Genomic DNA, 21,837 nt, shown 5'->3' with positions numbered 1-21,837 from the left:
AGTGCGATGAACCAAACACCCAACAAAAATAATCCCTGTATTACTAATCCATGTATTACTAATTCCTACATTACTAATCCCTGCCTTATTAATCCATGTATAACTTGTCTTTGAACCAAACAATCCCTGACACATTTTTCTTTTTACATCGGAAAGAGTGTTGTTTTGATTGCGATATATGTAACCCTCAGTTTCAAAATATGTGCTTTTTTAAAAAAAAAAATTTAGAGTAAATTTGATTAAGTATTTGAAACTAAATTAGATTAGAACTCAATATTTAAAAGTTAAAAATTTAAATATTCAAAATCACATGATTTAATCAAAGTTCACACAATTTGAATTTTAAAAAATGAAAAGCGACACAGAATTTGAGACGGAGGGAGTCCCTTCCTTTTTTTTTTTTTTTTTTTTTACTCCACATAGTTATCAGATATTACTTGTACATTGTGCAGCATTCTACAGAAAGCAGTAGATTGCTTGCTCGCATTTCTAATTTATCAAAATGTAAAAGTTGGTTATTTTTTACCATAGAGAAGAAGATGCAAGTGTAATGAAGAAGTAGGGTCGGAAGGTACGTCTTTAATGAGGATCACTGACTCACTGGTCCCAACACAAGGAGAGACAAAACAAGAGGGACAATGAAGAGATAATTTTGGATCTAACTGCTCTTACTTAGTTGTACATCATCTGCAAACATGATGACTAAGTAGTACATCTAGCTAGCCAAGTGTAGAGGCATATACATGTACCGATATACATACTTTGAAACACCTCAAATGCAGCCATCCTCTTGTTTGATCTCTAAAGGAAAGTATTCTGTAAAATTTTGGGTGTATAGATAGAGGCACAAAACCCACCTATGTTAGAACATTACAAATATCTCCCTCCGTTTCAATTGTTTTGATACTTCATCCGCTTGAAAAAGAATGACCTATTTCTATTTTTTAAAACAGTTAACTTTAAAGTTCCTCTTTAACTTTTAATAAAAGACTTTTGTGGTCACATAAATATTATGACATATTTAAGATCATAAATTTCAAATTATTATAGCCACACAAATGTTACTACACGTGTGAGACTACATATTTTAGAAGTCTTCATTTTTTGTACAAGAGTCAAAGCAAACAAATTGGAGAGGAGGGGACCAAGAGACACATCTCTGAAGTTTTACAGTTCTGCAAGTATTTCGGTCTGTGTCTTCCCTTAAGTGATATATTTAGCACATGACCAACCCAACAAACTCGAACCAAGATGTGAATCTCATGAGCCTTAGACTCACTACTCTTTTCCTAGATGTTTAAAAGGGTAAAAAAGGGTTATATTCGCTTGGTGGGTCGTTTGTTAGCGGATAATAATTTCAATGTTGACGACACAGAGAATGGCTGCTCTACTGACGCTTTCCATGTTGGGCCTACCAAGATTTATTTCAGTCCACCAACTTCACTATCAGTGCTGAAACTTGAAATGGCTAGCTAAAGTAAACACTAACACGGGCATCTCTGCAGAATTGCAGAAATAAAGACGCAACGTGATTATATAGCAGCAACAAAGATTTACTATGTACAGGTACACCAGCTAAGCTCTTAAATATACTCTACAAATTTGAAATGCATCTACAGAGTTAGCGACCTCAAATTTCAAAAACTCTTTTTTAACTTTTTTTTTTTTTTTTTTTTTTGCTGGAATATATGGTGTTACTAATCGGTTCATATAGATGGTACTACTTATCCTTGTAACTTAGTACCCCATCCGTCGCATTTTATGTGAAGATGTTACTATTTGGGGAGTCAAATAGTCCTCCTTTTACTATAATTTTCTTAAACTTTTTAAAAATGTATTGAACCATTAGCTATGCTGACTTATGGTACTTTTTTATTTTATAGTTTTCAAATATGTAAATTTAATTTTAAAATAATTGAAGAATCTATGTCAAAATTAAGTGTTTTTGACCCTCATTCTCTGAATCCTCCATATAAATTGGGACAGAGGGAGTAACATGTTATCCCATAACAAATCGCATGGCATGAATTGCATCAAGAATCACAACAAATGCAGATCAACATTCCAATCCATTGTCAAGCCAGCAAAAGAGTGAATTCTTACCAAATTGATAACATAACATATAGCATATAATTAAAAGGGCACAATGTTCCAGTGTTCCCCCAAAACCTAACTTAAACCAAATAAGAATTCACGAAGAAACTTCCTGCTCTAATGATAACAAGCTTGAAAATAAGATTAATCATCAAGTAAATGCTGCAGGTTTAAAATTCAGAAGAAGCTTATATGAAAATCAGCTGGTACAAAATCTGTTCAGACTGAAATGACAGATTTGCACTATCAGTTGTTGACACAAATGAGAGGGGGAAGAGCGAGTTTTGTCACACACCAACTAACATTATAAAAAATAAAAAAAGCAAGTTGTGAGCTCTGATTAGATGCAACAACTTAGCAAACTGACTCTGAATATCAACTTAGCTAACCAGCGGAAAAAGAATGCCTCTAGTCTAGCTTAGACTTCTATTCATCCCAAAGAACGATGACATAAGTTGTCCTATACGCATAAAGAAGGGTTATAAGGCAAAGTAAAGGAAAATGTTCAACAACATTAACCTTCTCTCATTTCATTTTTTTATTCGTTTAATGTTTTCTGATTTTCTCTTTTAGGTGGGAGGGCTGGGGAACAGGGGATGGGTGTCATAGAAGAGGGGAAAGAGAGAGAAACCTATGTTTTTTCAGATATACTCCATATCAATTATTCATTAGAGAGAACATTCAATTATTTGTTAGAATGGGCAATGCCCTCACTTATGTCCGTCCTAATCTGTTGACTAAAACAATGACTCTAAAAGAACAGGCATTCTAATCATTTTTTCTCAAGTTAAAAAATAAAAATAAAAAAAACCATCCTCTAGACTATATGCAATAGGCACCCACATGGCATGGACAAAGATATAAATACATGACTGTACAGAAAATCTACTTTACAAGTTCTTTATTGCCGCATATGCGGAGATATGAATGTCACAGCACTCTGCATCCCACGAAAAATCCTTTGTCATGGCATCGACAATCTTCTTGTCCCATTTTGATGGGTTGTTCTTCTGTAATAACATGAAATAAAGCAAGATTAAAAAGCCTGCTCTTTTTGGGAAGAGAAGTATTTACCAGGAGCAGGCAGCTGAATAAGAGTGAAGTTTTCTCATATTCATCAAGTCTTTCGGGCCCATGGGAAAGGGAAGGGGTGGAGAGGCTAGAACGACTTTCACAAGACTCAAGTACGTACAAGTTCATCAATTGCTTGGCTCAGGGGAATATTGGTGAAGTTATCTTTGACATAACCAGAGAATTTGCTGCCCTCAAGATCACGATCCACAAAGTGCCTGTTCATCCAGTAATTTGATGAAAGACGTGAACTTTCTCAGCAGGCAAGGAAATAACAAACCTTAGAGAAAGATGTTTTTATTTTGCATTCATTGTTAACTAACCCGGATTTTCTGTCAGTAGAATTCAGTAGAATAGGCATAGCTCCATATCTCATGGCCTTGAGCTACAGACATATATAACAGATAAACATCAGGAGCATAAAAATTTCAGGATCTAAGAAAAAATGCAGACAGATTAAAATCTAATGACTCTAAAGAGAAGCAAATATGATGTCAATTTAAGTGTGTCATTAACAAGGTTCATCGATTAATTGTGGAAAGCAAAGAATGATGCATCTGTCAAGGGTGCTCATGTAATGATAGTATGTTTTCACATTTTGAGAACCCTTCTTCACTAGTCCAACCATGCATCATACTGAAGCAAAATGTGCGGCCAATGTCTTCCATGGTAAATAATAATTCTTCAGCTTGCAGTCCTTAAGATAATGCCTTATATGAAACGGCTGAAACTAAAACTTGTGGTTCTTCGACGGGCAATGCGACCAATGAGAGTACAGTTGGTGGTAAATGCGAATCAAGTGAGAAACTGTCAGAAGCAACAAATATTTCTTCTTTTCATAATAGAAGGTTTCAGTATTTCTCAAGGCAGATATATACACTAATGTGTTGACAGAAACCTAATCAGTGAACCAACATGAATGCAAGAACATAATCAGCATGCAGATTATTTAATGAAATTCAGGTCTGTTCCAAGAGGTGCAATTGCAATTCATCCCATCGTGTGCCTGGAACAAAGGATCATTTCGATAAACTGGAAGTTGGTAATAAGCCTTCCTAGTATTTAAGGATGTCTTCTACTATGTAATATTGCGTTAGGCTTTTGTTTTTAGCTTTCAGTCTCTCTTTGTAACTTGAAGACAAGGCTTCAGGCTTTCATATCACTCCTATTTACTCCTTTGAATCATTAATAAGAAGGTAGGTCCGGCATAAGTCATACCCCCATGGGAAGTTGGTAATAAGCCTTCTTAGTATTTAAGGATGTCTTCTACCATGGAATATTAGGTTAGGCTTTTGTTTTTAGCTTCCAGTGTCTCTTTGTAACTTGAAGACAAGCCTGCTTTAGGATTCCATATCACTTCTATTTACTCCTGTGAATCATTAGTAAGAAGGTAGGTCCGGCATAAGTCATACCCCCATGGTACATGGTAGTCTCTTTTTCTCTTTTAATTATGTTATTTATATTTCCAGATTAGTCCACAAAAGATTGCAAAAAGTTTTTGGGGAGCACCACTTACCGGTACTTGGAGTACTGTATCATCAAAAGAAGGGCATAGCATGATGTCAGATCCCGCAAGTACTAAATGTGCTAAAGCTTCATCATATTTGTTAAGGAATCTTGTGTTTTCATCCTGTGGTATTAAAAGATTCAACATTAATTTCAGTTCCAAAATCTTGTGTAATTATACTTTGCAATGAAGGTAATCATGTACACTGCATCTTTGGTCTAGTGTGGGAATGTCCATATTAGGATAACTTCAACATTGCAATGCTGCACATAAAAGTACCAAAAACATAGATGTCATCTCGTTTCCAGTATTAGGAAGAAGAATCGCTTTAAGAGATAAGAATTCTGATGCAATTTGTTTCCAACTATGGATTTTGACTTCACAATTTAATTATTCCAAACAACAGTTTCATCACATCTGCGGTTCCCAATTACAGGCCAAGCGACAAACTGGTCTCTGACCAGTAGCGGCTAAAATGGATCAGGTGAACTTAACAAGTACTCCATTGGTCCCAAGATTTCAGTCCAGTTTGTCTTCTCAAGAGTGAACAAAATAGATCTTTGACTAAGGGTTTCAAATCTATTATGCTGTCAAATTTATGTGGAAAAAGTTGCAACCTATAGTACATTTCATGTAGTTTCTGATATCTAAATTTCATTTTCCAAGGAGTAAATTAATGTATGTCCAATTCATGATCACAAGAAGGTCGAATGACCCCTGAAAAGCAAAAACAGACCCCAAGATTTAGGGATAAGGGAGTAAGTAAACATTTTGCTTCTCCAGAGGGAAAATACTGTAAAAAACATAAAGAAAATGTAAGAAACTCTCAAACATGAGGAAGTACGAACTTAGGGCACAGTGGATACATGCAAGAAGAGGCATAACATGGCTAGTAGAAAATAATCAAAATATGGTATGTAAGAAATACTATTGGATAACTACACCAGCAAGCTAACTCCAGTTTTATTTGTCAGAGAACTACACGAGAACACATAAAAAGAGAGGAAAATGGAGCATCCAGCAGCAACAGAGGACTCCTTATGGTTACATAACACAAACATAACCCCTCCCAACATTTGGATCCATGGCATGAGCTAAACAGACAGCAACATTTGAACACGCTTTAACCGAACCCAAAAGCTTTTGACTCCAAACTTTCTTTATTCCTGTGAGTGAAGACCTCACGAAGACATTAGCCACAACCTTAGTACAACGACACTGACAAGGTTTCGTTGAGATAAAGCTTACGTGGTCGATCAGGAGTTGAATCATGGCTGAGACTTGGGCCACTGGACTACCTAATTGTCTCATTCTACCAACAGTAGCTAGCTAAGTTCTTTTAAGTTTTCCTGTCACAATTACTGATATAACTAAATGACATAGGTGTTACAGGCAAGGTGAGGCACAAATATACCCCGATAAAAGAAGGAATGCAATTACCTTGAGTTCCTCCTCAAAATACTCCATTGCCGTATTTAAACCAGGAGTTTGACCAGAGCCCATGAAGACAAACTGCACGCCGGCAATTAAAATTCTCATTGGTTAACAAACTCCGAAAGAAGACCAAAATAACAGGTACAAAAATTTTGGAGTAATTAGTGCTTTCTATATGGAAGTGTAAAACTCCATGAAAACATCATCAGCAAAGCTACGACATCCAGAGACGGACATAATAGAACCATGACTTATTTGAGAAAAGCAACAACGACGACGCCTCAATCCCAAACAAATTGGGGTCGTCTATATGTTTCTCCATTTAAATTCATCTTAGGTCAAATGTACTACAATAAATAAGAAGTACTAGAATTTATTTTATTTGAGAAAAGCCACCAAGCTTATTCAGAAGAACGACCTGAACACCTCTCCTTGAAGCCATCCAAATAAGTGTCTTGAGGTTCTCCAGTTCAATATCAGAGATATATGAGAAGATGCATCCTACCTGAAGATACATCATTAATAAACTAAACATATGCTGATACATTTATTGAATACAATACTAAATATGAACAACAGCAATGATGTCCTCATCTGGACACACAACAGATGGATGCCTTAAAACAAAGCAAGTTATAATCAAGAATCTATAATGGATTTCAGATAGAGCAAAAGACGCGCGCATCAAATTGCATGTCACCAATCTTCCATGGAATAGTACCTAGCGAAAATTACCAAGAGGAACCATAACGTTCAGAAAGAAAATTTGGTTTAGAAGTTCCTAAAAGGCATCCAATAGAGTAAGGGATATAAAATTTACCAGCAATGCAGACATTTTACCGAGTTCTATTAAGGACACCTCGGTTTTCCTTATGAAAAGCACAGTTCAATGTCATTCATACTACATGAAACTAAAAGCTCAGTATAAAGTGAAGAAAATGTCTGTTCTCAAATTTCCAGAAACTCCCCCCCTCAGCTACTTCGTTCTTCTAACTTCAGTGGTATTTCTCATATAGTACAATATTTTGTCCCTTGATTAGTGGCAGTATATCATCAGGCAGACTGACCTAGACAATCTCATAAAGAAGAAGCTAAAAGAAGAGATAATCTTTGAGAAATCCCTATCCATAGTGTTTGGTTATAGACTTTTGCAGGTAAATCTTCAACCAGAGTAAAACCTACGAGAATAATGGATGCTTGCTCCTGCAACCCCAGATGCTGCTGCAACGAGACTTTGCAGGCAGATTTCCCCTTCATATTATCTGCACTGTAGTTTTGTGGAAGAAACTTATCCACTGAAGGATCCCAAGCTGAACTGTCAAATCCAGGAGGAGCAACTACTAACTTGTCCCTACAATCAAACTGTATTAGCAAATGAAAACCTAATAAACACCAGAGAAGAAACAAACCTAAGAGACTACTGATCTGTTGCAGCAAAGCAAAAGCATCTCTAGAGCCTCTAGCAAAGAATAAAACTTGCCAACGAATCAGAAATTCATACTAGTCCTAATTGTAAAATGTTGAAGAGGAACACATACTTGTGTATGGTTAAGGTGGGCTCCAGACCATGAATCGTAGCATTAATTATCTGCCCTTTTGTTTGCATGGATGACATTATAATAACTTTATTGGAGTAAACAACTCCAGCCTGGACGAAGACAAAGGAGCAAAATGTTACATGATGCCCACTAAACGAGCTCAACTTTATCTAAACATAATCCATTTAACGAGGAAACCAAAAGGCAAAAGAAAACAAGAATTTTATATCTATAGACAAATATAAATGAAAAGCGTGGACGGAGTTGTCATGTGCCTGTTTTCAAGTTCAAAATCTCTCCAATTATCATGTGCAGTAAAATATGGAGTAGGAATCCCTTCTAATGGACAGATATTCCACTTATGTGACCCTACGGCATCCGGTAACTGTGCAGTCAAGCATCCAATGGCGGCAAACAGTTAAGAGGTCAGAAAGCATCAAATACCTTCAAAACATTGACAAGATGGGACTTGTGGTTATCTTGCAGACGGTCAGAACGATGTAGTCCGTGAGGATCAAGCCCACATAGGGCTAACTTTTCAGGTTGCTCTACACACTGTCACATATGACCTTTAGAGATTGTCAAGAGGCTTGGTACATTTCAAAGCCATTCTAAGAGAAATAGTCAAGAACACATAATGGGGCTCTTGCCTGAGACTCCAAGCTTTGGCATGTCAACATTATCCTGGTACCTTCAAGTCCCTGCACATTTGAGAAGGACGAAAGCATCAACCACAATGCAGAGAGAAAGGTAATTTTGACAGAAACATCAATCGTCATAGTTTTTGCCTAAGAAATAGGGAAAAGGGTCAAAAATACCCCTCTACTCTGGAAAAAGGGCTAAAAATACCCTCCGAACTTATTTTGGGTCAAAATCCTCCAATCCCCTTATTCCCCCATTGGGGGAATAAGGGGATCTTATGGGTTATTATTTAGTTGGGTCGGATTTAAATGATGGAGCGGGTTTAAAAAATGATTTCGGGTTATTTTGGGGGATAATTTCCGTCAAGACAGGGGTATATTTGAAAACTTTAAGGATGGGAGGGGTATTTTTGACCCAAAATAAGTTCGGAGGATAATTTTTAGCCCTTTTTCCAGAGTAGAGGGGTATTTTTGACCCTTTTCCCTAAGAAATACAACAAAAAAGTGCATCATTCAGAGGAAGCAGGACTAGTCGACCAAACCATGTAAGAATAAAATTCAGTTGCATTGTATGTGGGTAACACTTTTTGTTGACAACCGCAGAAGAAATAGAAAACCAGACCCATCAAAATTACCAGAAAGATGCTCTGTAGTTTTTTCATGTCAATGGCCCTTATGAAAAATAAGGTCAAGAGGACATTCAGCAAAGAACAAAGCAATCAAATGCACATCTCCTAAAAAGTGGGGAGGGCTTGGAGTTAAAGATTTAAGGGTCTTTAACAAAGCGTTGTTGGGTAAGTGGCTATGGAGATTTGTGGTGGAGGTACAAGCTTTTTGGAGAAGGGTGATAGTAGATAAATATGGAGTGATGGAAGGGGATGGAGAACAAATGATGTCACTATGCCTTATGGGTGTGGATTGTGGAGGAATATCATGAAGGATGGGTAGAATTTAGTGGCAGTATATCATTCAGGATTGGAGACGGCAGGAGAGTTTTTTGGGGACATAAGTGGTGTGGGGATAACTTGTTGAAAGATGAATTCTCGAGCACTTATGGGGTATCATGCCCAAATTCGGGGGATACAAAGTGAAGAGATTTTTTGGGACTTGAGATTCAGAATAGATTTCCATGATTGGGAGGTGACTGAGTTTCAACGATTGCTGGATTTGCTTCATAAGCAAGGCATGCCAGTTGATAGCCTCGATGGTATGAGGTGGGGTTTAGAGAATAACAGAGTATTCTTTGTTAAGTCCTTTTATGAGAATTTTGGTTAGGGAGGAGGACGTCTTTTCATATAATTCGCTATGGATACTAAGATGCCGGGGGAGGTGTGTTTTTTCACTTGGTTAGCCACTAGAGGGGTGATCTTGAAGGTGGAAAATCTTAGAAAGTAGAAGGTTGTTTGCATCAGTTTGGCGTTACATGTGCAAGGAGGCGGGCGAGGATGTGCATATTGTTCTACATTATGGTCTAGCCACGAGATTATGGTGGGATATTTTTAGTTGGTTTAGTATCTCATGGGCGATGCCAGGAACCGTAAAAGAATTTATGGTCAGCTGGAAGAGTGGGAGAAGACGCATTAATGTGGGTTGTTGGGAGAGAGAGAGAGAAACGGGGGAGCTTTTGAAGGGGTAGAGATGAGTTTTACTCAGGTCTCAGTTGAGGAGTAGTCTCTGATCCCTTATTTTCTCTTGGAGCACCCATGTAGTTGCTTGTTGTATAGAAGATTGAGTGTCATTTTTAAAGAATCATATCTTTTGTAGACTCTCTACTTTTTGGGTATACATCTTGTATACAGCCGATTTTGGCCAATTTATTAATGAAAAAAATATTTACTTCATAAAAAAACGGCAATCAAATGGCTCCACGTTGAGAAGAAACAGAGTGATGCCAGATCTATACAACTAATAGTAAACATGAAGTAAGAAGTTTATCATTGTTGAATGCAAATGCTACGAAGTGAACCTGATTTACAAAAACATCCCAAAACAGTGGACCAACAATAGATGTTTCCCAGTTGTGTATATGAAGCACATCCGGCTGCTTTCCTGCTTTAACTATATAATCCAATGAAGCGCGAGAGAAGTAGGAGAATCTGCCATCAAATGATAATTCAGAGGAAATCATGAAAATACATGTCACTACTTGACAACTGAAGAATTAAAGTAAACCACCCAAAATTTAAGCGCATGCAGGAAGAATAGATCACAAAACACCACTAAATACAAGTGACTTAGTAACTTCTTCAAACAGCTGGCCGGCTGCATTGCAGAAAGATTGGGGTGGGAAAGAGGGAGGGGTCGAGGTGTACACAAATGCACTTCCCCGCTAGTAGCTGTTTTTTTCTAATTAGACTATCAGATCTACAGAAATACACCTATGCTTGACAAGCAACCATCCAAACAGTACTTTATTCTCAATAACATGGTCCCCAAGTCTTCTATTGCCATACAACCTGGACAATTCTGTGATGAACGGAGTATGTTCAAAGTCTTGATACCTTTATTTGCAGTTTTTGGCGTCATTTACTCCAAAAAATATCATAAGGATTAGCCAGAGAACAATTTAAGCAATTTTCCAGGAATTATACCTTGTTGATAAAGAGGGATTCAGTAGAGATAGTTGAATCTAATCTAAGTTTACCATGATACAGCCCCAACACATCCAGTCTAGTCAAACAGAAAAGTATTCAAAAGCTAGCCTCAAGCAATTAGGAGTTTGTTTGGGGTAGAAATATAAAGAAGTTCAGCAAAATTAAACAACTTTGCAGAGAAGTCATTCTCTACCTGACTTCAGCTCTAAACAACAAAAGAATACTAGCATTTTTCTATCATTGCTACAACTTAAAAGGAGCTAACTTATTTAGCATTAACATATCACATAGGATCTTGACCACATTTCACAGCACATTCTATCAGTATGGATGTTACTATTCTTTAGAAGTTTCTTAGATTCCATAGATGTTAGGTAAGCAGATATAAAGCAAATAAATCAAGTCTTTAGCATGATCAACTGATTCCTGCCCTCTTCTAGTCAATAAGCTGTCAAGCTTTGGTTAACGAGGAATAGTGTAACCATTCTTCTCAACATTAGTCCAATATGAATTTCCCTTACTTTTTTCATATCTGTGTGGTTAGACAAGTGGGAAGAAAGAGAAAATGCAAATGCAACCAACTGAGATTCATACAACATATTAGGAGGAACTCACTGCATTTGAAGCGAACTTTAGAATGCTGGAAATATTATGTTCAAATTATTATTAGATATTAAACAAACAACTGGTGCCTGGAGTACGTTGTTTATTAAAGTCCTTTCCAGTTAGAGTCAAGCATGAAGCAACCTTAACCAAAATAAATAGCTCATAATAAGAGTTGACCAACAACATCATGAAGTAATCCAGCTTAAAGGCTGCATTCTGAGAAGCTTTCGAGTTCTAATCACATTTGATATCAAGAGAGTGTTCCAAAACAGACATATACTTAAATAAGATATAAAGACAATGCATAAGAACATATTAAGTCGAAGACATGCATAAATAAGCGCCTTCAGTCTTTAAAAAGGTAAGCGCCTTCAGTCTTTAAAAAGGAAGAAAGAAAAAAAGCAAGAAATAGGGAATAGTTGAGCATCAAATGGTCGGGGAAGTACATCTTAAGCAATCAATCTAATACACATCAAACCAAACCAGTTGGGATCAGCTTGAGAATAATGGGGAAAGTAAAAAATTAGAAGAAAAGTTTTAGGAAGCTAAGAGTTTGAGGGGAACAATAAGAAGTATGAAATTCTTATCCTACTTCATTCAATTGTGAGGTAATCTGAATAGTTACAAACCGTTCAAAATCATTTGAGTAGCCATATATGTTCTCACGGCTGAAAAATGATGAATAGTACAGAGGTTCTATGAAAGTCACTCCAATGCCATAGACAACCCTGTGTAACAATGAATGCAAGGTTTACTGCAGTTAGCGTCAGGATAAAGTTTGATATAAACAGTGTGATGTAGTTTAGACACCAACTCCCCACTCTCCAACTGTAATTATCCATGTTCTTCCAGTTCCCTGACAATCAGCCTCACCCCAGAAAGGAAAATAGATCAAAATTTTTTTTTTTTTTGAACTAATAACACACTAAGCAGAAACTCACCCAGTCCAGATTCTGTTTCCATGCAGTTGACCATTAAAGTATGAATGGAACTCCGCATCAACTTCTCGTAATCCATGAACTTCATTTAAATTTAGGCTAGCATACCTGTATTAAATTTATTCAGCAGAATCCATGACTAAAACAGAGTAAACATGAAGAGGCAGCAGGCACAAGTAGTATATGAATGAGAACGCCACCTATGCATAGATACATAGTTCATAGAAGCTGATGAGTGCTAAACTAATATATGTCTAGAAAATTGGTGTAACGAGATCAATATGAATACAGGTGTTGGTTCTCCTAGAACTTAGCAGAGAGAACCTTTCAGTAACTTACGTAACAAGTTAAATTGCCTTTTAAAAAAGAAGATAATTGAAATAGATCTTTAGTTCCTTTACATAGAGTATACATCCCATCTCTTTTCATCTACATCTGAATCTAAATTGCTTTTTATAATGGCTCTTGAGATGGTAGTTCAAGAAAAGCATAAATAAAGAAGTCGCAAGTGCAACCTGTAACCCAACCAAAAATGAGAGTGGCAAAAATATTCTTGATTACTTGGGTAAGATAACCTCGACCAGATGTCCCTTTCTTTGCAAGGCGCGAGATAAGCCGGTCACATATAGTGCCAAAGATCCAACTGAGACCACTGGTGCCATTTCAGTACAAACGTGGATTACGTGGTAACCCGACCTGAACATCAGTATAAAAAGAAGAACAGATGAAGTCCAGAAAACTCAATTGTAATAAATTATCTAGCACTAATGCATCAGCATATTGCTGTTAAAAGCAAAACAAGCTGATTGAAAATTTCAGGTCAGTTTCACCTTCATGATTAAGACATTTTAACAAAAAATAGATCACTAGAACTAAGTTTAATCCAAAGAGAAAATCAAGCAATAAAGTATTTGGGTGAAAATTGTTAAATAAATACTTCTGGAGCAATTAAACTTCTGCCCAAAGTTTGCTTCTAAAGTCATACCTTCCGAATTAGTCAACAGATTGGAGAAACACATTGTTGAAAACTTACTTTCTACTTTTCCCAGAGAAGTGACGCAGTTCTACCAGAAGCTCCGTATCCTGTTTATGCATTATCTCAGAGAAATAATCAGCTATACTAACATTTGAATCCATGATCAGCCTTCTAAACTCTGATGCCTCCTTGCTGCCAATCAAACTGGTAAGAACCATAGCGTCTATCCTTAATAGTAACTCGGCGCTGATTGAGAACTTATCTGTTTCATGAAACCACCAATGAGCTCTTGGTTTTATCACATGCAAACTCTCCGGAACATGTGCCAAGAGTCATCAAATGGACTAGGAAGACAGAACGAGAAGATACAAAACGTACAAGAAATTGGATTAGAAAATGCATACTAAGTCGGAGAATCTGACCATTATATCTGCAACCTAGAGCATGTTACGGGAATCACTTTATACGTCCTAAATGGAATTTGGACAGTCCCTTTTTTTTTTTTTTTTTTTTTAACTATCAGACACTAGTGTTGTGTTGAAAATTGAACAGGATAACAACACACAAACTTTTAAAAGTTGGGGACATACGACATAAGATTTCACATCCTGCATAACCTAAACCTAGCACTTGTAAAGTATCAAAAAAGAACAAAATGTACTTCATCAATTTCACATATTTTCTAAAGATGGAATACTACTTTCTTTTCCTAAAGAGTGGGAAACTAGAATATTTAGTGTCTTTTGGTGTCGAGTTGAGGGAGTTGCCTGCCTTTTTACTACCATATAGAAGTATGCATTCAAGGCCCTTTTTGGGTCATCTATCTGAGGCTAAATGCTGAAGACAAACTTTTGGGGATAATCTCATTGGTCAATTGATGGTTCTACTGGAGGTGAAAATTTTGGGTAATAGATTGACTGAATTTTCTATATTTTTTGTGGTAAACCCTTTTGGTCTCAGTTGACTGAGATTGCCCCTCTTATTGTGGGTTTCTTTGACTGTTCACGTGCAGGATATTGTGTTTTTCATTGAAGGAAACTCTGTGATAGGTCCTGCAAAAGATAAAAGGAGAATGGAAGTAGTACCACTACCTTTTCTTGTATTAATCAGCTTTGTTCTCTCTAGTTGCTCGATTCGATCAAGCAATGAAATTTTCTCTCTTTTTACTCTATCAAGCTCTTCCTTCGCCATGATGCGTTGCTTGTTCAAGTACAAGATATCTAGATAAAAGCCATTCAGTAAAACACAATAAGAGGATGTATAACACAGGTACTACGTAAACTCGGACGGACAAATTGCATCAACAATAACTTACTCTGTTGAGCTTCTCTGAAAAGTTTCCAAATATCAGTGCCTTTCTCTTCTAACTCACCACTCCTCATTTGTGGAGTATTCTATAAAAAATAAAAAATAAAAACACGAAAATATTGTAGTAGATGAAAACACGTAGTAAAGCAAGATTGAAGCCACTGAAGGAAAAACACTGCAGTACCTCATCCCTATTGTGGTTTCCCAACCTAGGTTGCAAAACAATGTAGTATTTTAGTTACAATAAACGGAAAAAAAATTTGTCACATAAAAAAATTAACTTAGATGGTAGGGGAGAAGGATGGATTCGTGCTCACTCCAACTGGAAAGGTCCACTAGATGAGCCATTACTCTCTGCATTCTTCCTGAAATAAGTCAAACAAAACAATTTTCAGCCCATTAAATAAAGATACTTTGTGTATTGAAGTGGACGAACAGTCTCTCTTTTTGCCCATCTTTTAACTTAATATTTAGATGACACATGCCGCAACACCAAGGCAACTCAAAAAGGCTCAGAGAACCAGCCACCATATAGGGCCGGAACCCAACAAAAGTTGAGTTATTACATGGGGTAACTGGGACGCATTTCCTTTTGCCCATTATACAATATGTACCAGATGAACAAGGATGAGGGCATGGAACGTGTACTCAGCATTTAATTAGAACACAATTTCTATCTCTTCCGCTCATAGAAAGTTTAAATTCTCCAGGAGTTTGCAACAAATGAGATTATGGTCACTGGCTTACAGGGTTAGCTATAACGTGGAGCTCTTTCTGCACCCATTGAAATTCTAAGATCTACCATAAGTTTTTGACAACAAAATAAACATAAGGGTTCTTACATGGCGGAACTAAAATAATTAATCTTCAGCGAACTATCATTGAACATAAATACTGAGGCCAGATGAGACTGGAACTAAAGTTGTCTGGAGCAATATAATAACTCTCGGGCACCAACTATATCATTGAATATAGAAAAATATTTCCCTGTTATGAATGCAATTCCACTTACAATTTGGAGACAAGCAAAGGTATTAATGGCTTAAAAGCAACCTAAATGAGAAATAGAATCAGAAGGGAGTCTAATGAGTAAAAACCAATAATTCACGCAAGAAACAAGCCGAAAAGGTTTGCCATTAAGCGGAGAGAAGTAGCTGAATTGAGGATCGAGCTTCAAAGATCTTCGGAATCCAATTTGCGTTTTCTTGACTAGAGAAGCTTGATAATAAAGGGGTCAGTGCGAGATCAGAGAGTGAATCCTGATTTTACTAAAACAATTTCCTCTTGTAAAATGACCAAAGAGCTTCATTTCTTAACTGCTTAAAGCGCCTTCTCACCTGCAAAGAGCAATTCTACCGGGCACCAAGGCCATTTTGAATCATACAGGTGACTAAAAAAGCAACTTTTTCCTAATTTTCATGCTAGAAAAATATTTCCCTGTTATGAATAGCACAATTCCTCTTACAATTTGGAGACAAGCAAGTAAATTATTAATGGCTTAAACAGGCAACAATAAAGAGAAAGAAATAGAATCAGAAGGGAGTCTAATGAGTAAAAAAAAATCATTACCTTCTTCCTCTTCTTTATACTGCTTTTATTTTTCAAAAGGTTTGCCATTCACCGGAGAGAAGTATTTGAATTGTCCATCAGGATGAGCATGAGGAGCTTTCATTCATCATCAAACTATGAAAGCATCACTCTTGTCCGTTTCTTGTCACAGAGATACGTCAAAGTCGCTATGATAATTCAAAATCCTCATTTTATCACAAAGATTTTGTTTTGTTTTTAGAAAGTCAAGTGTCACATGATTTTGCTCAAACTTAGTAGATGACGTTAGTAAAATGACCAAAAGTTCTTGTGAATGTTTGTGTTAAAATATCTGAAAAGATTGTACCATGTTTAATTTAGAGTGAAAACGGGCCAGGGTGGGTTTGGGTTTTAAAAAACGGGTGAGTTTTAATTATTCTGAAATTAAAAAAAAATGGGCCAATTTGCCCAAACTTGATCTGTTAGGTTGAGGGGTATTTTTAAACCAAAAAAAATACATTTTTCACAAGTCAAAAGTAGTACTAACTTATAATATTTCTATATATTTTTAAATTTTTAAAAAGACAAAAATTATATTGATCTAAATATTTCTATATAGTAGAATATAACTTAAATATTTTAAAGATTAGTCAAATTAATTTTGGGAGGGAATACTAGTGGGTGGTTTGATGTCACATAACTAGTCTCCATCCAAAGCGTTCCAGCTGTTTCACATCTTCCTTTTCACACAATTACATCCGCGATTCCGTAGGAGGAGAATCCAAGTGGATAAGCAATAGTCCAATTCAAATCCATTACACCATCGTTCAAATTTTGACAACTCGACCCAACCATCCAATGGAACAAGCTTGTCAAAATTTGAAAACAAATCAGGAACGAACTTCGGCCCCCTGACGAAGCACTGTTTTCCAAAACCAAAACTAAAGTGCGTACTATAGAATATATCTAAATCAATGATTTATGACCTCAGAATCCAACTTAAGTCTCTATTAATGCAAAAAATAATAGTTAAAGTATAAAACTTACATGCTTTTTATAATACATAACTATTGAATATTCACAAACCAATGCTTGAATTAACATGAGGAGAACGTAAATAATCCAAATCAGCACATAGTAGGTTATGGCATATATATTGTAGCAAATAACTCAATGGGTACCCATGGACTTGAGAATTTTCTCAGATTTGGCTTGGTAAACAGGGACATTAAATTATCACAGCTGCAAAATGATTGAAAAATTTCAGTTACAACTGCATGGGCAATGAGTGCCAACGCTCAATACAACCAATAGATACAAATCAACTGGTAAATTAAGGGGGGACTCAGATATTCCTGTACAAACTCCCCACAGCCCCCTTTACTTGCCAAGAAAATGTGAAAACCTCTATAGCTCTATCTATTAAGCAAGGGAAAACATCTTTGCCGTCATTGATGGCTCAACTTGCGCTTCTTTGCCTGTTTTCTCAGGCGCTCCCTCCTTTCTTCTTCTTCTATCTTCCACAGTTCTTCTTCGTCTTCTTCCTTTGCTATCTTCGCACTGGAGAACAAATTAAAATGAGGTCAGCATTCGGCGTCCTTCTCTTGCTTGCGCAGGAGACTATTGAAGCACGTTATCTTGACAAGAGGTACCAGGAAAAAAAATTGCAGACATACAATACATATCCTAAAAACCAAGTATAGAAAAATTGCTGGTTCTCATCAAAATTAAGCAGGCTGTCAAAAGAAGCATTGTTTTAAGTTTTCAAACTCGTATAGAAAAAATCCAAAAAAAAAAAAAAATCTCATTTTAGAGCCAAACACAAAGAAGGTTAAACTATAGTTCTCAAACTACTGTTTACAGGTTTTTGTGTGTCTTGAAATCACAGTAAAAAAATGAAAATGCCAAATGGATAGCATCTCCTTTCAACTTCACCCATGTAGTCAATAAGATTTTTTTTTTTTTTTTTTGAAATCTATGAAACAAATGCCTAATCTAGGAGAAGCCTTGAATTTGAACTTCTAGCCCATGAATTAAGGTGCATGTTTATGCCTTACACTAGTAGCAGATCCAGTGAACTTGGAGCTCAGCATGAACAAACAAATGTTGAAAATAAGTTTGGAAATAGAGACAATTTCACCAACCTTAGTTTTTCTTCCCTCAGTATGTCATCAAAATTAGCCTCCATATCACTAGTATCATCATCATCCCGATATCTGTTGGGATTATACCTGCAAAACAAGATGATACTTTCTCAGCCAACAAAACTAGATGAAATTCATCATTACGCATTATTGAAGCTAGAAGTACTCTTCAGTTATCAGAGATCTTAACTTAACCATATCAAGTAAAGAACCGTGAAACAAGTTTTATCTCAATCAACTGTATCAGAGAATGTAAATATTTAACTTGACCCATTTCCACTAGGAAGTTTATCCACTTATGCAAAAAAGTTCTTAAAGGCTATAAAGTTTTCCAGTCTCACGAACCCTCACAGCAATGTTCTTCTAAAGCTAGAGCTTCAAAAATAATTATTGCAAACAAAACTTCCCAAAAGGATAATGAATCAACTAAAAGAAACTGATAAGGAAGGAATAAATTGGAAAAAAAATAAGAAATAATAAGTTTTTCTCAGAAAAAAAAAAAGGAAGGAAGAATAAGTACCCAAACATCCTCCTAATCATACTAATAGCTTCTGCTCCATCACCTTCTTCATCAGGTCTCACTGGTTTTCTTGCTGGGCGCCTATCTTCCAAAGAACGAGTTGCATTTTTTGGAGGCAGTTTGGACAATGGCCCTGCCTGTTTCTGCAAAATCGGCTTAGGTCTGTCTGAAGGCTCAGCTTGTTTTGGCATCACCTTTGACTTTCCAGATTGTAGTATTTCCTTTTTCTGTACCAAGGGTTGCCTTGGAATAGAAGGTTGCAACTTTGAAAGTGTTGGCTTATGCAAAGCAGGCACAGTGCTCTTGACACCTGGTGTCAAAACCCTCTTGCCGTTTGGCCCACCTATAACTTTGGGAGGCACTGCTTTTAGCCCCAAAGGCCTGCCAGACCCACTCCCTTTACTGCTACCCAGTTGTTTCCTGGAATCTAATGCTAGTTGAGTTTGCTTACTAACAGAAACTGCTTTCCGATTCAACAGTTTCGGTTGCATTTGGCTGCTTCCAGGTATAGGCTTCCGCACTTCACGATCATTTAGCAGCTTTCTCCCTGTATTTCTTGAAGAATGATTGCTGCTTGGTGGTAACGCTACTCGCGCGTCTTCAATATCACCCAAAAAAAAAAAAAACGAATAAGATATCTCAATAATAGATTACTCCCTGGGCCACTAAATAAACAGCCAGATTAGCTATGACAGAAAGCACACCAGAATTAGTGGCAGAGGCTTTATGAGGTAAGGAACCTCTTGATGGAGCAGGAAGTTCAGTATCATCAGATAATAAAAATGAGTAATCTCTTGTACTTTTTAATATCTGCACCTTTGTTTTCAACTGCAGAAATTCATATGGCAAAAAAGTATTTAAAAAAGAAGGCATAGCAAAAGACAGAGAGGAAATCGGTAATAAAACACAATTAAGAGTAGTACAATTAATTCAGTACCTTATTAGTGATTTTTGGTGCATTGCTGCTGGTACCAGATTTTGATCCTGCGTGTTTTGTTGCAGAGCTCTGATCGTTCTGCAGGATCAGAAAAGCTGTGTTACAAATATAATGTATGCCACTGACATCCATGGAAAGGTTCGTATGTGCCATTTAATGCCCATTGGCTCCAATCTAGATAACAATAATTAACCATGCAATATTGGCATGTCATACGTGACATTACAAATTTTTCATAGTGGAAAAGTGGAAGCTAAAGCTGCTGTCTCAGTATTACACTACTACAGTGGACTTCACTAATACCGTATGATGCCTTACAAACCTTCAAGAAATGTATAATTACAAAACTAAACTGAAGCACATGCATCTTCATGTGAATTAAAACTTGATACATACATCATGGTTTGATGTCATGACTTTCGCTGCCAAGTTTGGATTCTCCAACAGCGACTTGCTTTCTTGGATTACTCTTTGAGCGATTACAGGCTCTGAAGGCCCAAAGAAGGAACCATAACTGCAAGTGCCGAGAAAGAAAAAGCAAGTAAGACCAACACCTTAAGCTTCAAAACTGAAATCAATGACTTTATTCTGGATGTATAACCCAATAAATCTTTATAGGGTAAGAGATATTTTTTCATGCAACTATGCATTGAAAATTTAAAACACAGAATATTAGAATTAGAGCTTTCAAATCTGGAAATCACAATTTTTGCAGAAGTTCCATTTATCGATCTCCATTTGTGAACAACTTCAAAGGAAACTCCAGCAGAGGGAAGACAAGCATATATTCCAAAGAAGATGCATAAATAGGAAACCAAAAAAATCCACTTGACATATGGGATTGGAAAATACATCACAATTCCATGCATGAGACGGAACAATAGCTATCATTCAGATATTAGCAACAGAGTGGGTGAGGGTATAATTCATTAAACAGAATTGATAAATTCAAAATCAAGGAGCCATATTGACAAACAAACAAGGGTGTTCAAAATCTGAAACACACTAGTGGCACTCACTTGTCCCTTGGCAACGCCTTCTTAATTTCACGAGAAAGGCCATTAGCAGAACCTAATTCTTTCTGCCTCTGCTTCCTGATATCTTCTTTCAGTCGTTGTCTCAGCTCCAGGTACTCCAACAACTCTTCTGGAGGCTGCTGAATTTCTTCCTCCTCGTATTCCTCTTCACCACCCTCGTATTGTTCTTGCTCTTCACCTTCCTCCTCATATTCATCCAAATCTTCATGCTCTTCATACTCCTGAATGAACACAATAAAGCTGTCATATCAAAGAAGAAGATAAAAATTCAAAAGAATAGCGCAGATTTGAAAAATAAGAATGAAATTACATCTCTTTCATATCCGCGCATAGCTGTTCTGGGTCAGCCAACCAAATTCTCAGTAACTCACAAGAAGACCAACAATCAGAGTCCTGAAAAGAGAGAAATATAGTTACAACCACAGAGATAGGCACACAATGGTAACCATAGAACTCTTTCCACCATAACATAATAATAGCAAGGGAAATTCCCCAAATACAGAAAAATTATTCCATTTCGACAACCGTGCTCACCAAATTCGGTTAATCAGCGGAAGCCTAAAATCAAACAACTTCTACCAAAGATCAGATATTGAACCAAGTCAGACCTAATTATATAAACTTCGAATTGATTAAGAATTTGAACATTTCATAACCTTCTCTTTTTCTCAACTTCTTCTCCTCCTCCCTAACAAAGCAATTGAATCATTCGTGACACCGAAATTTTAGAGTCTCTCAGTCCGTACTCAGAAATTTTTTAAAAAGGTTGAATGCAATCGAACCAAGATAGTTCATGTATTAATTAAGATTATTGAAGATACTCAAACACGTAAACGGATAAAATTTCTCAGACTCTCATCCACAAGAGCGCAAAGGACCTTGAATGATAAAAAAAAAAAGACCATTATTTTATTTTTGATTGTTAGAAACCCTAGCTTTTTAAGGAAGAATAAGAAGCCCCAAAT

The 21,837-nt window shown here is 36.6% G+C and overlaps 2 protein-coding genes across 6 annotated transcripts; both read right to left on the bottom strand.

Moving 5' to 3' along the window:
• Positions 1-2,755: 2,755 nt before the first annotated feature.
• Positions 2,756-15,135, bottom strand: LOC132046732 (probable starch synthase 4, chloroplastic/amyloplastic). Of its 5 annotated transcripts, XM_059437464.1 has the most exons (19): positions 15,025-15,135; positions 14,892-14,916; positions 14,715-14,793; positions 14,491-14,619; positions 13,457-13,661; positions 12,985-13,119; positions 12,427-12,531; positions 12,115-12,213; positions 10,252-10,381; positions 8,295-8,345; positions 8,089-8,199; positions 7,645-7,754; positions 7,289-7,457; positions 6,525-6,611; positions 6,113-6,184; positions 4,682-4,795; positions 3,489-3,550; positions 3,287-3,383; positions 2,756-3,104 (listed from the first exon to the last, which is right to left on the bottom strand). In XM_059437464.1, the coding sequence occupies exons 3-19, from the start codon at positions 14,779-14,781 to the stop codon at positions 2,985-2,987; spliced, it is 1,863 nt and encodes a 620-aa protein (XP_059293447.1). In that variant the 5' UTR covers positions 14,782-14,793; positions 14,892-14,916; positions 15,025-15,135; the 3' UTR covers positions 2,756-2,984. The 5 variants fall into 5 exon arrangements, with proteins under 5 accessions (XP_059293447.1, XP_059293450.1, XP_059293448.1 ...); XM_059437467.1 differs by lacking the exon at positions 4,682-4,795; XM_059437465.1 differs by lacking the exon at positions 6,525-6,611.
• Positions 15,136-17,352: 2,217 nt separating this feature from the next.
• LOC132046731 (uncharacterized) lies at positions 17,353-21,338 on the bottom strand. Its single transcript, XM_059437463.1, has 8 exons — positions 21,183-21,338; positions 20,855-21,093; positions 20,232-20,349; positions 19,836-19,913; positions 19,603-19,726; positions 18,899-19,496; positions 18,379-18,465; positions 17,353-17,794 (listed from the first exon to the last, which is right to left on the bottom strand). The coding sequence occupies exons 1-8, from the start codon at positions 21,201-21,203 to the stop codon at positions 17,683-17,685; spliced, it is 1,377 nt and encodes a 458-aa protein (XP_059293446.1). The 5' UTR covers positions 21,204-21,338; the 3' UTR covers positions 17,353-17,682.
• Between the last annotated feature and the right edge of the window lie 499 nt (positions 21,339-21,837).

The sequence above is a fragment of the Lycium ferocissimum genome, chromosome 2, assembly GCF_029784015.1.
Source record: "Lycium ferocissimum isolate CSIRO_LF1 chromosome 2, AGI_CSIRO_Lferr_CH_V1, whole genome shotgun sequence".
Lineage (NCBI taxonomy): Eukaryota > Viridiplantae > Streptophyta > Magnoliopsida > Solanales > Solanaceae > Lycium > Lycium ferocissimum.
Note: the sequence above shows the minus strand (reverse complement) of the source record. Positions and strands in the feature narration are given on the sequence as shown.

Coding starts and splice junctions, on each gene's coding strand:
- LOC132046731 (XM_059437463.1), bottom strand. CDS start 21,203: ATGCGCGGATATGAAAGAGAT. Junction 21,094..21,182: donor TGCGCGGATATGAAAGAGAT/GTAATTTCATTC, acceptor GTGTTCATTCAG/GAGTATGAAGAGCATGAAGA. Junction 19,727..19,835: donor CACCAAAAATCACTAATAAG/GTACTGAATTAA, acceptor GAATTTCTGCAG/TTGAAAACAAAGGTGCAGAT.
- LOC132046732 (XM_059437464.1), bottom strand. CDS start 14,781: ATGAGGAGTGGTGAGTTAGAAGAGAAAGGCACTGATATTTGGAAACTT. Junction 10,382..12,114: donor TACTCAAATGATTTTGAACG/GTTTGTAACTAT, acceptor ATTTGATGGCAG/ATTCTCCTACTTCTCTCGCG. Junction 3,551..4,681: donor ATACAGTACTCCAAGTACCG/GTAAGTGGTGCT, acceptor ATATGTCTGTAG/CTCAAGGCCATGAGATATGG.